General features: G+C 52.5%; 2 protein-coding genes across 6 annotated transcripts; both read right to left on the bottom strand.

Moving 5' to 3' along the window:
• Positions 1–73: 73 nt before the first annotated feature.
• Gps2 (G protein pathway suppressor 2) lies at positions 74–2,686 on the bottom strand. 3 transcript variants are annotated; one of them, XM_026390632.2, is made up of 11 exons: positions 2,620–2,686; positions 2,249–2,411; positions 1,850–1,959; positions 1,656–1,768; positions 1,453–1,532; positions 1,290–1,372; positions 941–1,094; positions 754–843; positions 587–666; positions 407–502; positions 74–246 (listed from the first exon to the last, which is right to left on the bottom strand). In XM_026390632.2, exons 2-11 carry the CDS (start codon positions 2,340–2,342, stop codon positions 163–165), a joined length of 984 nt encoding a protein of 327 aa, XP_026246417.1. In that variant the 5' UTR covers positions 2,343–2,411; positions 2,620–2,686; the 3' UTR covers positions 74–162. The 3 variants fall into 3 exon arrangements, with proteins under 3 accessions (XP_026246417.1, XP_026246418.1, XP_026246419.1); XM_026390633.2 differs by having other exon boundaries at positions 2,616–2,677; XM_026390634.1 differs by lacking the exon at positions 407–502.
• Positions 2,687–2,965: 279 nt separating this feature from the next.
• On the bottom strand, positions 2,966–13,635 carry Neurl4 (neuralized E3 ubiquitin protein ligase 4). 3 transcript variants are annotated; one of them, XM_077800689.1, is made up of 28 exons: positions 13,574–13,635; positions 13,425–13,453; positions 13,155–13,277; positions 12,883–12,994; positions 12,703–12,791; positions 11,535–11,607; positions 11,143–11,407; positions 10,706–10,887; positions 10,098–10,183; positions 9,813–9,975; positions 9,509–9,707; positions 9,351–9,427; positions 9,184–9,262; positions 8,406–8,581; positions 8,188–8,319; positions 7,716–7,861; positions 7,421–7,645; positions 7,226–7,324; positions 6,973–7,134; positions 6,644–6,808; positions 5,873–6,031; positions 5,349–5,528; positions 5,149–5,236; positions 4,941–5,048; positions 4,681–4,825; positions 4,414–4,526; positions 4,154–4,319; positions 2,966–3,579 (listed from the first exon to the last, which is right to left on the bottom strand). In XM_077800689.1, exons 1-28 carry the CDS (start codon positions 13,632–13,634, stop codon positions 3,375–3,377), a joined length of 3,807 nt encoding a protein of 1,268 aa, XP_077656815.1. In that variant the 5' UTR covers position 13,635; the 3' UTR covers positions 2,966–3,374. The 3 variants fall into 3 exon arrangements, with proteins under 3 accessions (XP_077656815.1, XP_077656813.1, XP_077656814.1); XM_077800687.1 differs by having other exon boundaries at positions 13,155–13,453; XM_077800688.1 differs by having other exon boundaries at positions 8,412–8,581; positions 13,155–13,453.
• Positions 13,636–13,673: the final 38 nt, after the last annotated feature.

Here is a 13,673-nt window from a genome sequence, read left to right as displayed (position 1 = left end):
CCAAGCAGCCTAGGCATATTCCAGACAGCTGGGTGGGAAGTGACACAAAGAGCAGCAGCCAGGGGCAGTGGCAGGTAGATTTTATTGGCCTGGGACATAAAGGGAAGAAAGACCCTCACCCATGGGGGATGGAGGGATGGGGTTGAAGACATAATTTGATGGTCACTTGTGGTAGAATCGCGGGTTCTGGCTGTGTTGGATGAAGGGGAGCCGAGGGCCAGGTTGGCTGGTAGTGGCAAAGCCTGACTGGATGGTTATGAAAGGAGGGTTTTGTCAGTGAATATACCCTCCCTTCCACTTAACACCCCTACTGATACACACACTGAAGGAGGAAGGGACAACCAAAAAGTGTGAGCCACCTATCCTGTTTGCTTGGCAGTGTTGGGATATTGGTTACCATCCTTACCTTTCCTGCTGGTTGCATCTGCACAGGGAGCTGGGGGGAGGCAAGGAGTCCAGGGGCTGGATGCAGAGCCTGGGGGTGCATGGGGCGCAGGGAGGACTGCAGAGGACAAAGTTACCTGAAGCATACTGGGGCTCCCCTTAGCCTAGCCCTTCCTCCAACCTCCCAAGGCCCTTTACTTACTGAGTCAGAGAAGCCAGTCTGCTGGTTAGCATGCTCCATCTGCTTTTGCAAGGACAGGGCACCACCAGGCTGGAGGAACCCTAGGTGGGGAAGAGAGGTGTGTGAAAGAAGAGGATGGGGCAGGTGGGACCTGTGGAGCTAGGGGTTCCTGCCTAGGATATTATCACCTGTTTGGGTGGGCTGAAAGTGGCCATGCACGGCATAGGGCTGTGGCTGTGGCTGAGATAGGTACTGCACTGCAGGAAACGCTGAAGGCGCTGAGGAAGGGAGGAGGCATGCCCGTTAGAATTTCCTTTTGCTCTACCCTTACCTGTGGGCTTTCAGGAAAGCCACCCCACTCTTTCCATTACTCACCTCTGAGCTGCTGACTAGGACTATAGGCTGGCTGTGTGGGTCCATAGTGAGGTGGGGGCTGAGCAGTCCCATAAGCACCACCTGGGCTGCCTTGGAATTGCCCATGCTCTGGAGTTCCTGGGAAAGCAGCTGCTGAGCCCACATAGTGGCGGGTCTAAGGAGGAAGGTGAGAACTGATTGTAAAGTCCTTAAAAACAAATTCAAGGACTTCTGTATACATCGTTGCCCTACTTGCCCTTACAATAAGTGCTTGGTTATGTTTGTGACTTGAACACTGGTGACCAGGATGCCTGGGATGAAGCAGTAAAGAGAAGAAATAGAGCTATACGCTCAAATCCATTTTTCTCACCGTGAGTACTTGGGGTCCAAACATCTGTTTAGCTCTGTCAGCTGCCATGAGGGTGCCTGGGCGATTATGTCCTCCAGGGCTCCCTAGAAAGGGAGAGGGATTTTGTGATGCCTCAACCTCCAAGAGGAGCCACTTTCTGTCAAATGGTTTCTTTAGTCTTTACCCTGCATGCTGAGGAGGTGAGTTCCTGTGTGAACAGTCAGGCTCTGCTGGTATGCAGCTGATGTCAAAGTGGTCAGGTCACTGGAGTGAAAGGAAGGATAGGTGAAAACCAAGGGCAGTTACCCCCTTTTTGCCATTAAACATTGATTCTTTTGTTACCCAATCCACCTTATCCCAATTTTACTTTTAGCTCTCCGATCCCACCTCTGCTCCTTTCGCCTCCGTTTTTCTTCCTCATGTAAAACTTTCTTGAGCTGCAAAAAAAGTTGGTGCTTCTCTTCCTGTAGGGCCAAAAGCTTTTCCTGCAACTTGAGAATCTGGAAGGGAAGGGGAAAGGAGGTAAGACAGGGAGAACCAAGGGAAAAAGCCAGAGCTTGGAGCAATCAGGGACAGCTTACTTGTTCCTTGGTCTCCTCTAGTGACATTCTCTCTTCCATCTCCTTTTTCTTTCTTCTCTCCTGTTCTTCCTTCATCTTCTGTTCCATCATCTTGTCCACCTCTTCCTCCTCTGGAAAAATCAGCCAAAATGAAGTGGCAGGGTGGTGAAACTCATTAGTTTACATATCCCGCCATTATCCCACCACTTGTGTATTTGGCAGTAGCTCTCCAAGGTCCTACCCATCTCTGGCTTCTGGAACTTGGACCAGGCCTCTACTCCCACACTAATGGGGGGCTGTTCCCTCCCTCCCTCTAGCTTCGCCTGCGGGCGCACTGCTCAGCCCATGGGTGGGAGTAGTCCTGGGACAGCTGAGACACCTTAGCCATGCGTAAGTTCTATCGCTCTGGCCCCAGCTCACCCTGCCGCTTGCGCTCCCGCTCCATCATGATGTGCCGGTGCAGCGCCCTGGCCATGGCGTTGGAAAGCTTGGGACGTTCCAGGAGCGCGGGCATGGTGCTGTCGGGGGCGCTCGGACCGCGGGCGCCCTGCTCTGTCACTGACTGCCAGACCTCAGACGGTGCCTGCAGGGAGGCAGGAACTTAGTGGAAACTGAGCCGGGACGAGGCGGAAGCCTGTCGGTGCGGTCAGCTCTCGGACAGGGTCACGTGTTTCGGGGGCACGCAGCTCCGCCGGGTCACAGCCCCAGCGCATGCTGGCGGCACAGGGTCCATGGTTCGGCGCCCCCGCCCCTCCCTCGAACCCCCGAGGCATCGACCCCTACCTACCCACCTTCTAGATGCTCTCTCCGCGGCCTCTGGCGCGCCTTGGCCTTAGCGTCACATCCGGCGGCCCGAACGAATCCTTCCGGAGTCAAGGCGGCAACCGGCCTTGCGGGTTGGACAGGAAGGAAATGCGGAAGCGCGCGGGGACGGATGCCCGCGAGTCCAAACTCCGTTGTGGCAGCTGGGGTCTGGGCAGGCTCCGGCTGCGTGCCAGCAGCCCTTCATTTCACCGGGCGGCCCTGGGACCGCGGGCTCTTGGGGGCGCGCGAGACAGAGGCTGAGGCGGATGCTCTGAGACCGTATTTATTGGCTCCTTAGAAATCAGTCGGTAACAACTGTACAGAGGGCCCGCAGCTTCCCCCGCCCGCCCTTCCTTCCCCACTCCCGCCCGATGGCCCCGGAAAAAGCAGCTTCGTGTGGGCTCAGGGAGAGACTCCTCTGGGATTCACAGTAACCAGAAACAAAAACGGAAATAAATTAAGTGATGTTGGGGAGGGGAGTAACAGGGAGTCGTGTTCCCCAAATCAGTGCATGAAGGAAGGACCCAGGGCCTGGAATGGGCTCCCCACGAGCTCCCTCTCGTTAGAGGAAGCTGTGCTGGACCCCTGGACATGGAGAGGTGCTTCACTTCCTTTCTGAATCTGTCCTGCGTCTGCTAGGACAGCACCTGTGCATGCCGTGAGTCACTGGAATGAGGTGATGGCAGTCATCACTCTTTAGGGCCAAGGCCCAACTGTGCTTGTAGTAGTGGTGTCTCACCCTTCATTCCACCCGCACCAGCAGCGCATAGAGGAGTGTGGCCCCCTTCTCCTTAGTGACCCACTCAAGTTCTGCTGGGCTGAAGTGAGGGTCAGGAGGTTCTCTGAGGGCAGCAGAAGGGGGGCCAGGGGTGTAGGAGCCAGGACGCACACACACCTGGAACGCCACCTGAGCCTGGTGCGTCCGCTGGGATTTGGGATCCCGGAATCTGTCAAAAAGTAGAAGCCAAGAGTGAGGCCTTTGGCCCCCTCACCATTCCACCTTGCTAACTGCTCACCACACAGGCCTGCTGTTCCTTGGAAGTATTCTCATCACTAAGTGCTAAATTCCAGCAGTTTTCTACTTGTAATGCTTTTCCTCCCAAAGACTGCTTAGCAATCTCCTTCCCTGCCCTCCTCATAGCTTTGCTCAAACCTCACCTTTTAATGAACGCCTATCCTGACATCCTATTTAATATGCCCACTCCAAGTGCAATGCTCATCTGCTTCACTCCACTCTCCTTTTGTTTCCATACTACTTTTCACCCTTAAAAATCCTAAAGACTCATTATGTATAAACATTCTAGAGAAGGTAAGTTACAACAGAGTAAGGTTCCTTTCTCCTTCACTCAGATAGCATGTGGTAAGTGGTATCTTCAATGAATGAGTGAAGAAAGGGCTCAGGTGGAGGAGCAACTAACAAGCCAGGGTATGAGATGGGAGACAAATCATGAGGATCCAAGAGGTTCTAGGACCCCGTCTAGGTTGAAAACCCCAGAGCCACCCCCCATCTTGTGTACTCACTGCACTTTGGAGGCTAGGGTCTCAGCCCCAGCATATTGAAGGGAGGGGGAAAGCAGCACTGGAGGGGGCTGCTCCTCCCGGGGAGGTGCACAGTTCTCACCAGGCTCCTCAAACCCCACCCCAGGTTCTCCCTTCAAGGGCCGGCAACTCAGGATGGAGGCAGTACCTGCAAGGAGAGCTGGGTGGGTCAGGATGGCCCTTGTGATTCCTCCCAGGGACCCCAAGCTAGGGCTTCCCTGTCCCTGCTTGCTCTACAGTACCTGCTCCCAGCTCCCCTCGGTCCAGCACTCTCCGTACAGCTGCCACATTGCTCCCATGATATGCCATGTGCCACTTCTTGGTTAGTGTCCCAGCTTCCAGATGGGGATTCACTCTAAGAGAACAAAAGCAGACAGGACAAAGGTCACTGGCTTCCCAAGGTCATTCCCTACTCAGGAAGTTCTACCAGTTTTTACATGCACCCGCTGGGACTCTCTTATGAGGGTAAAAAGCAATAGGGAACATGTATGGCTTTGGCTCATACATACCTGAGGTTGAACCTGCACCAGCCAAAGGGCAGGGCGTATTCCCGGGGAGGCTCCCCTCGGCGCCTGTGGGTCTCATCTCCTCGAAGCTTCCGACAAGACTCACAGTAGCATAGGCTACGTTTCGGCGGAGGTATGAAATAATCCTCTGTGGGACAGTGAGTGTCCAGCTTGGTGCTAAGGTTCCCACCCTGGGTCCTGCTGCTGCCCTCCAGCTGGCCATAGAAATGAGGCAAATTCGGGGGGGGGGGGCAGGGACTTACCAGGAAGCAGCAGCAGTTCTTGGAAGCGGGAGCAAAGGGCATGATACTCGCAACTCTTTAGAGGGCTAGCAGCAGGCTGTGGACCCCAGCACACGCTCTCTTTAATACCTGAGGGAATAGAGGGGGCAGAGGTCACAGAAGCTGGGCTAGAAGGATTGGAATGGGGCAGGTGGGGGTGTAGGATCTTGGTCCCTTCAGGTTGGCACACCATCCACCATGTCTGCTTTTTCCATGTCCCCTTGGGTTCCAGCACTCTTTCCACTGGCAGCCCCTGGTTCAGGGCTCACAATTGTCACCTGTAGAGGAAAGGGGTGGTCAGCCAAAGCTTTCTCAACCCCCAAGGGCTGCTGATTTATGTACCTCAAACTTCCCAGTCTCCCAGGCACTGCCTCCCCCATTGCCACTAACCTGCTCACACTGCCCATAGAGGTCCACAAGTGCATGACAAGGCTGGGGCACATCTGGCACAGCTACCCCATGGTCCACCCCATTGACATGGAGATGCAGTCCTCCAGAGCTGTCTAGCCGCAGTCCCAGGATGGTGCCTTCAGGACATGTGTCCAGATTTGGCCCAAACTTCTCACAGATCTGGGAGGAGAGACCTACTGTCTTCAGACTTCCATCACCAGCAGACAACCCACCTTTCATTCTGCTTTCAGTTTTCTGTCCCTGGGCTTTGTCTCCAACCTTGTTCACTGCCTAGGCTCTACCCCCACTTCAATAACTATAATACTGTCAACTGTGTAGGAGGAAGCAGTAGGGCTGAGACTGACCAGATAAGGACACTCATACCCTTGCCCCTTCCCCCCACCAACTTCCACCCTCTTCGGATCTGCTATCCTACAACCAGGACTATGAGTTCTACTTCTTCCTTTTGTCCAACTCCTCCCTACTTAAGAGACCTGACGCTCTCTCTCTTCTCCCTCACTCACCTTGAGACCATTGTGGAAGACACCACGGCCCCGCAGTAGCCAGGCTGCCCGTTTGAGGGCACAGGCAGAAGCAGGGAAGTTGAGCCTCTCAGGTGGGCAGGTGATGACTCCCAGGACAAGGGAGGATGTCCACTGTCGGTTCAGGAAGTCTATCCGCACCTACAGGAGAAGGAACTACTCCACAATCACAGCCTTCTGGGCAGAGGCCACCTACCTACACTGCAGAACAAGGATCTCACCCCAGCCAGGAAGGGAAATACTTCCCAAAGAGTGGCCTGGGCCACTGTCCTTTCTGATTCTTGGAGAGACCAGAAACTATAAAGTCATATTTTTTTAAATATTTTTTTTAGTTATAGATGGACACAATATCTTTATTGGCATCCTCACGCATGCCAGGCAAGCCCTCAACCACTGAGCTACAACCCCAGTCCCCCTCCCTCCCCCTTTTTTTTTTTTTAATATTAATTTATTTACTTTTAGGTGTAGATGGTCACAACGCCTTTATTTTTATGTGGTGCTGAGGATCGAACCTGGGTCCCGCCCACCTCTGCTAGGCGAGCACTCTACCACTGAGCCACAATCCCAACCCCCCTCTCTCCCCTCTTTAAGCCTTGGTCTTATTATCACCTCTATAAGGATTCTTGCTACTAAGGGCTTCATTGACCTGGTTAACTTTTGACATATCTTTTGGTTTGCAGCAGAAAGGCCCTTTCCTGGAGGGTTGTTCATGGCGGGAGCAAGAGGAGCTGGGAACAAGGAAGCAGGGCACACCTGGACTAGCAGCTGGGGCACCAGAGGCTGGCTGATGACAACGATGCCCTGATTATAGCTGGCCACCCGTGTAGCTGTACGGTTTCCATTGGACAAGAGGATATTCTTCCCATGGTTCTCCAGGAACTCAAAGGCTGCAGGCATAATACCAACTTGATTCTGGCCCTGGTGTGGAAGAAGAGATGATGCTGCATGAGGGGCCAATGGCAGGCCTGATCCACCCCACTGGAGCACACACAGAGCTCAAGTGTGAGCCTCTGCCCTGCAATTGGAGAATCTGTTGTCCAATGGCCATTAACTGGCCAGCAGCCCCTGCTATAGCCTCTTACACCCAGGCCATGATCCTCGCCCTCGTCATCCTCCTCGCCTTCACTGCCGGTGTCTGAGCTGGGGGAAGGAGGTTGGGTGCCTTCTGGCTCCTCCAGCCTTGTGGAACTGACAATGGACACACTGCGTACTGGCCCATATAGATCCAATACAGCCCACACGTTCTAGAAATATAAGACTCAGAAAGTCAGAGATCAGCACAAAGCTTCCACCCCAGAGCCCACTCTCAGGACCCAAGGAAGCTATTAGGTGTACCTTGGCAATGCCAGTGGCTGCAGGCCCCATATCCTCTCCATCTACTAGGATGTGCATTGTGTCATCTGCTCCTCGACGAATGCCTACACGGCTACCCACCTAAGTCCAATGTGGGAAAAAGAAATGCTCAGAAAACCTCTCTCTGACACTCCATTCCCAACCCCTCACCAGCTGCTCCAGAGTCAGGTGCTTCACCCCAAGTCTCTCTAGATTCCGGCCATAGTTCATCCTCTGGAGCTGCCCATCACGCCTCACTTCACAGCTGGAGACCATCCAGGTGGTCTTAGTCCGGAGCTCTGGCAGGGAAGGAGGCAGCCCTGGGCCACTGCCTGCTCCAGGTCCCATTTCCCCTGGTGCCAGTGTGGTCAGTCCCAGCCGGAGGGAACCTGCCCATTTCTCATCTAGCTCTTCCACTTTTACCTATGAGAAAGAAAACATTAGTTGGCTGCGATGATGGGCCAGTAGCACCCCACCCATCTCCACAGCCCACCTCAAAAACTTCCTCCGCCTTGAGCTCCTTGGTGCTGAAGACAAGGCCGTGAGCATAGCCAGTGGCACGCACTGCCCTTGTGCCATCCTCCTCTAGAGTGACATTCTTGCCACAAGTACTATGAAATCGGTGAGCCACACCAGCCACTATGGATAGAGAAAGGAGTAAGATTAGGACAGCAAGTTCAAATAGTATAGAGAGTAAAACTTTTAAGATGAAACAGCAAGTAGACAATAAGGCTCCTTCCATGATTACTCCTCAGAACCTCCTGACCCGTCTTTTTACCACAAGAATCATTTCCAAACCTGGAATGGCTAAGGCATGGTATGCAGCCCCTGGGTGGCATGGAAGTGTCCAGGTTCTATGTTCCAGGTATACTCCCCAACCCTCCTAACTGCTTATCCTATGGAGCTGTTCCCTCCCATATCCTGTAGCATCCTTGAACAGGATCCTTTAGGCCCACAATAGGTACCTGGGGAGTGTAAGGGGAATGACTTCTCAGTGGCAGTGTTGCTGGTCGCCAGGCTATTGTCCATGGGGCCAGTGGCATTGGTGATAGACACTTGGACACATTGGCCATAGAGATCTACTACTGCATACACCTCTGCATAGGAAAGGAGGGTGTCAGAAACCTGAGAGCCCAGGCAGCCTGAGCTGAGGGTGGCTGGCCAGAAGCCACAGAGTAGTCACCTTTACCCGGAGGCAATCCTGAGCAGGCAGCGCCTTGGTCCTGGCCATTAATGAAGTAGTGCAGATCACCCTTGGCAGTTCGCATCATGCCAATGCGTGCACCTGTGCCCAGTGCATCCAGGTCACACCCATAGTTGTTGCGCATTGTGTTACCATCTTGCATGATGGCTGTACCACTGTGGAACAGCAGAAGGGGTGGGTCAACTTCCTTGCTTCATCCCCACATGGCCTCCTGCTCAGTTTCTGCATGTCAGAGCCCTCCAGTCAGCCAGGAGCAGTGGCACATGCCTGTAATCCCAGCTTCTCAGGAGGGTGAGGCAGAATTGCAAGTTTAAAGCCAGCCACAGCAATGTAGAGAGGCTCTAAACAACTTATCAGAGACCCTATCTCTAAATGAAATATAAAAAAGGGCTGGGGATGTGGCTCAGTGGTTAAGTGCCCGTGGGTTCAATCCTCAGTAACAAAAATAAATAAATAAATAAAGAGCTCTCCAGTGTCTTGGATGTGGGGGAGGAATATGTCTTGATCTTGGCCCAACATATAATTCTGTCCTCCTTTCCCTGAGATCTCCCCAAGGAAAAGCAAAGACTCCCCTAAAAGGAAGGAGGATGGAGCCCCTGAAGACTGGAGAGGGATTCCCAAAATTTAACAGAAGAGGCAGTCATATCCCCTAAGTCTGCCATTGTTGGTAACCATTATAGGCCCAAACCCTGATTCCCTGAACCTAGCCAGCTCCACTGAGCCCCACCAAACTGGTCCCAAGAGAAGGCAACCCAACCTCAGCATCCATGTATCATAGTCAATGTCTGTCATGGTGTTGGGGAATTCGAGGTCTTCGGGTCGAATAGCAGTAACTCCTGGGAAGAAGCAGGGAAAGGTCAAATCTAACTCTCCAGGATACAGGCATCCACATGCCCTAAACCACACATAGAAAACCCCTCTCACCAGCTTCAATGGAGCCTGACCAGCGGTCCACCATCTTCTGAATGACAATTTCAAACAGCTCTCCATCCCGAAGGGCCCTGCCAGGGAAAGTGGTAGTCATTGAGGTCCTACTTAGGGAAGCAGAAGGATAGTGGGAATATAAAAGTTCAGGGACTGACCGGTTGGAAATGACAATGGCATCATTGAACTCGCTGCGGCAGTTGTGCCGAAGTGCAGTACGACCTCCATTAGTAATGACGGCATTACTTCCATGCAGCTGGTGGAAGCGTAGGTCAGAACCTCCAGCCCCTGAGGATGGGGAGCTTGGAGATACCTGGTTGTTTCCCTCAGGGAGTGGCTCAGGGACTGGAGGTACCTCTGCAGGAATGGACATCACCTGTTAGGTTTCCAGGTGTCTCTAAGGCTTGCTAAGGCCTCCTATGGCCACCCTCACCTCCTGCCCTAGCCCAGCTGGGCCCTCACCTACGTCATCCACAATGGTGGCCTGAGCTGCCTGGCCATAGAGATCGACGACAGCATAGACGCCTGGGGGTACATTCCAGGCAGCAGGACCCTGAGTCATTCCGTTGACAAAGAAGTGGAGAGTCCCATCTTCTCGCCGCACCACACCCACCGTGTCCCCTGCCTTGGAAGAAGTTGGGGCTGGAGTGAGGAGTCAGGCAGAGTTCCGGCCTGGGATGGTTCTGCATCCACCCCACCTTGCTGGCTCCCTTTCTGCTGCGCCCAGGCAATGTACCCCCCTCCCACCTTGAGGCGGTCCAGGTTGTGCCCATATTCATCCAGGATGGTTGTCCCGTTGTGCATCACCCCATTCCCAGTCATCATCCAGGTCCCTACAAGGAAAAGGAATGGCAGAGTACATGAGGGGCAAGGCAGGGCTCCTTTCCTTTATTTATTTATTTATTTTTTTTTTTAAAGAGAGAGTGAGAGAGGAGAGAGAGAGAGAGAATTTTTAATATTTATTTTTTAGTTCTCGGCGGACACAACATCTTTGTTGGTATGTGGTGCTGAGGATCGAACCTGGGCTGCACGCATGCCAGGCAAGCACGCTACCGCTTGAGCCACATCCCCAGCCCCGCTCCTTTCCTTTACAAAGCATAATCCATGAGACTCCTCTAAACTAAAAGCACATTGTGGCTTTCCTTTGAGATTTGGCTTTCTTCTCAGTGGACAAGAAGAACTGCAGTTTCCAAAGGTAACGACAGGCCCTGCCTTTGTGGCACTCCCCAGCCACTGGACAAATCATCATACATGTGATAAGGAAGAAAGCGGCTGGAGAACAAGGGTCAGAGCTGCAGGAACAACTTATTCTCTAGGACCCTATCCTAGCAGTTTTACCTTTCTTGGAAACTCACCAGAGCGCAAGTTGGTCATGGTGGAGGGCAACTGGAGGTAGGCAGGGTTGTGAGTAGTCACACCAATCTCAATGGAGCCAGCCCATTTGTCCACCATCTTGTCGATGCGCACCTGGAATACCTCTCCGTCCCGTAGGGCTCTACTGCTGAGCACCACTCCATGATTGAAGTCATCAGTGGCACTGAGAACACAGCAAAGAGAAGTTCAGATTCTAGTACCTACTCTTGAATATGCCAAGGCTTAGCCCAGTCACACCTACCCATCATCCACTGCCCCAAGCCAACCAACCAGACCTCACGATCTGGGAGGCTTCCCACCTTTCTGTCTAGGACTTCCCAGACAAGATTCCTTCTGCTTCCCCCATCACCATCCCACCCCCCACCCCCAATTCCATTAGAGCCTCTTCTTCAGGCTTCTCCCCACCCATGGGCCATACTGGGGCCTCAGGGCAGTGCGTCCCTCGTGGGTAATGGCTGCCTTCTGCCCACAATTGGGGTGGAAAAGCAGGCGCTCAGGTTCTGCCTGGGCAGCAGGAGCAGCACGTCGGAGAGCACCCTCAGGGGATAGCGCCCGCAGAATGGCATTGTTTCGGCGGAGTCGATCAGAGTGGTTGTTGTTATGAACAATGGTGACTTTCACAGCCATCCCATACAAGTCCACCACACCATACACCACTGGGGGTGTCAATGGGGTAGCCACACCTGTGGCAGAAGAAAATAAGGGCAGAAGAATCAAACACAAGAAAAGCAAGCACCAGAGAGGCAGAAGAATGAGGTCTGGACCCCATGGTAGTCCTGGGCCAGAAGCCTACTCTGAGCATCCCCTTACCCTGATCGATGCCATTAATGAAGAAGTGTAGAGCAGAATTGGACTTCCTTGTGAGGCCAATGTGGTCACCCTCCTATTAAAAGCAGAAAAATAACTCAGAATGGAACCTAGCTACAGAGAATCCTGGGGCCTTCTCATCTCGCTTTTCCACAGGAATCCGTTCCCAAAGATATTCACATGAGTCTCAGTACCCTAGAGGACAGGCAGGGCAAGTCTTGGGTCCCTGTTTTCCAAACATGGCAATTTCAACATTTCCTGAATGCTCAATATAAGTCAAGAACAGAGTTAAGCCATTACAAACATCAACTTCTGTTATGGTTTAATATTAATTGTCCCCTCAAAAGTCATGTATAAGACAGTAAAAGAAAGTTTAGAGGGCTGTGGCTGTGGCTCAGTGGTAGAACGCATGCCTTGCACATATGAGGCACTGGGTTCGATCCTCAGCACCACACAAAAAGGAAGTTTAGAGGTGAAATGATAGTTATGAAAACCGTAGTGTATTAATCCCCTGATAGAGATTAATGAGTACTGCTTCAGGCAGGTAGGGTATAGCTGGAGAAGATGGGTAATTGGGGGCATGCCTTTGGGGTATATATTTTGTGAGCTGAGCTTAGTCTCTCTCTCTGCTTCCTATTGCCATGTTCCTAATTGCTTTCCTCTGCCACTCTTCCACTATGATATTCTGCCTCCCTTCTGGCCTAGAGCAATGGAGTGGGCCATCTATGGAATCTGAAACTGTGAGCTCCCAAATAAACTTCCTCCTCTAAAATTGTTGTCAGGTCTTCTGGTCACAGCCTCAATAGCAGGAACAATGCTAACTAAAGCAACTTTTAAATTTCCCTATACATAATAACTGCTACAGGGGCTTCGGATGTAGCTCAGTGGTAGAATGCTTGCCTAGCATCTGTAAAACCCTGGGTTTGATCCGCATGCTGCAAAAAAAAAAAAAAAAAAAAAAAAAGGAAAAAGAAAAAGGAAAAAAAAATGCTACCACTAGGCTCATTTTAGAGCCTATTGGGCAACCCTGCCTTTTCAGAAGGGACCTCATATAAACACAAAGGGATTTGCTCTAGGCCACAGAAAAGACCTTTATGTGGTACCCAAGCAGTGTCACAAAGTACCCAGACCTTCCCTTGGACTCACCCAAAACACTGTGCTCCATCCTCACCTGCAGCTCATCCAGACTAAATTCACAGTACTCCCGGCGGGTGCCCTTGCCATTGGTTAGGATCCCACAGCCGCTCATCATGATGGTGCCTGAGCAAAAATGGATACCTGGTTAGGGTATGGGTTTCCTTCACCTCAGTAACCCCAGGCCTGTGTGTCCCATGCTGCCCAGGGCTGGTACCTGACTGGAGGTTGGTCATAGTGGCTGGGTACTCCAGGCTGTTGGGGTTGTGGGTGGTGACACCAATCTCAATAGAGCCTGACCACTTATCTACAAGCTTGTCTATCCGGATCTGGGATTGAGTGATGATAAACAGAAGGAGCAGAGAAGTTAAGTGCAGAGAAGGGAACCCCTTGGTTCTTCCCAAGACTCCACCCTCTTGGCATCAAGGGTTGAGCCCCGTCTTTAGCTCCCAGAGGGTGAGGCACCAGCCAAACCAGGATCTTGCACACCTCAAACATCTCATTGTCCCGAAGTGGTCGGTTTGTCATGACGACCCCATTGTTAAATTCATCCAGGGGCCTCCGGCGCTCAGCTGTCTTATTATTGTTGCTGAGTTTGATGAGGGTCCCACACTTCTCATGAAAGAGCAGAGCGTCATTCGAAGTAAGGATAGGCGAGGTGGCAGCACCACTAGATCCCAGCCCATCCCCTGAGGGTGGGGAGCTCAAGTTCACATTCAGGAGCCCCCCATTGTAGGCAGACAGGATGGCGTTGCTCACCACCTCAGAGAGCTCCATGCTGGCAAAGTCTACATCAGGAGGATGGAGAAGGGCCAAAATGAAGCTCTATACTCTCTCTCCCTACCCCACTCCTGAGGCCCCTCCCTCATTGCCCGTTGCCCTTCCCAGAGCCTCCCCAAAGCCCTCACCATTATGCGACTCAAGGCTGTTAGGAAACGTCTCCGGTCGGGCCTGCGCTGGGGACACCATGAAGGCTGGGGACCAGGTAGGATGGGAGGGGAATAACAC

The sequence above is a fragment of the Urocitellus parryii genome, chromosome 7 (assembly GCF_045843805.1).
Source record: "Urocitellus parryii isolate mUroPar1 chromosome 7, mUroPar1.hap1, whole genome shotgun sequence".
Classification (NCBI taxonomy): Eukaryota; Metazoa; Chordata; class Mammalia; order Rodentia; family Sciuridae; genus Urocitellus; species Urocitellus parryii.
Note: the sequence above shows the minus strand (reverse complement) of the source record. Positions and strands in the feature narration are given on the sequence as shown.

Bases quoted from the DNA above. Each gene is read 5' to 3' on its own strand.
- Neurl4 (XM_077800687.1), bottom strand. From the start codon at position 13,634: ATGGTGTCCCCAGCGCAGGCCCGACCGGAGACGTTTCCTAACAGCCTT. The intron at 9,976-10,097 runs GTGGGAGGGGGG...ACTTCTTCCAAG, and splicing joins ACAACCTGGACCGCCTCAAG to GCAGGGGACACGGTGGGTGT. The intron at 9,263-9,350 runs GTGAGAGGGGTT...GCTTCTTCCCAG, and splicing joins GTCAGGCTCCATTGAAGCTG to GAGTTACTGCTATTCGACCC.
- Gps2 (XM_026390632.2), bottom strand. From the start codon at position 2,342: ATGCCCGCGCTCCTGGAACGTCCCAAGCTTTCCAACGCCATGGCCAGG. The intron at 844-940 runs GTGAGTAATGGA...TCCCTTCCTCAG, and splicing joins TCCTAGTCAGCAGCTCAGAG to CGCCTTCAGCGTTTCCTGCA. The intron at 247-406 runs GTAAGGATGGTA...ATAACCATCCAG, and splicing joins AGATGCAACCAGCAGGAAAG to TCAGGCTTTGCCACTACCAG.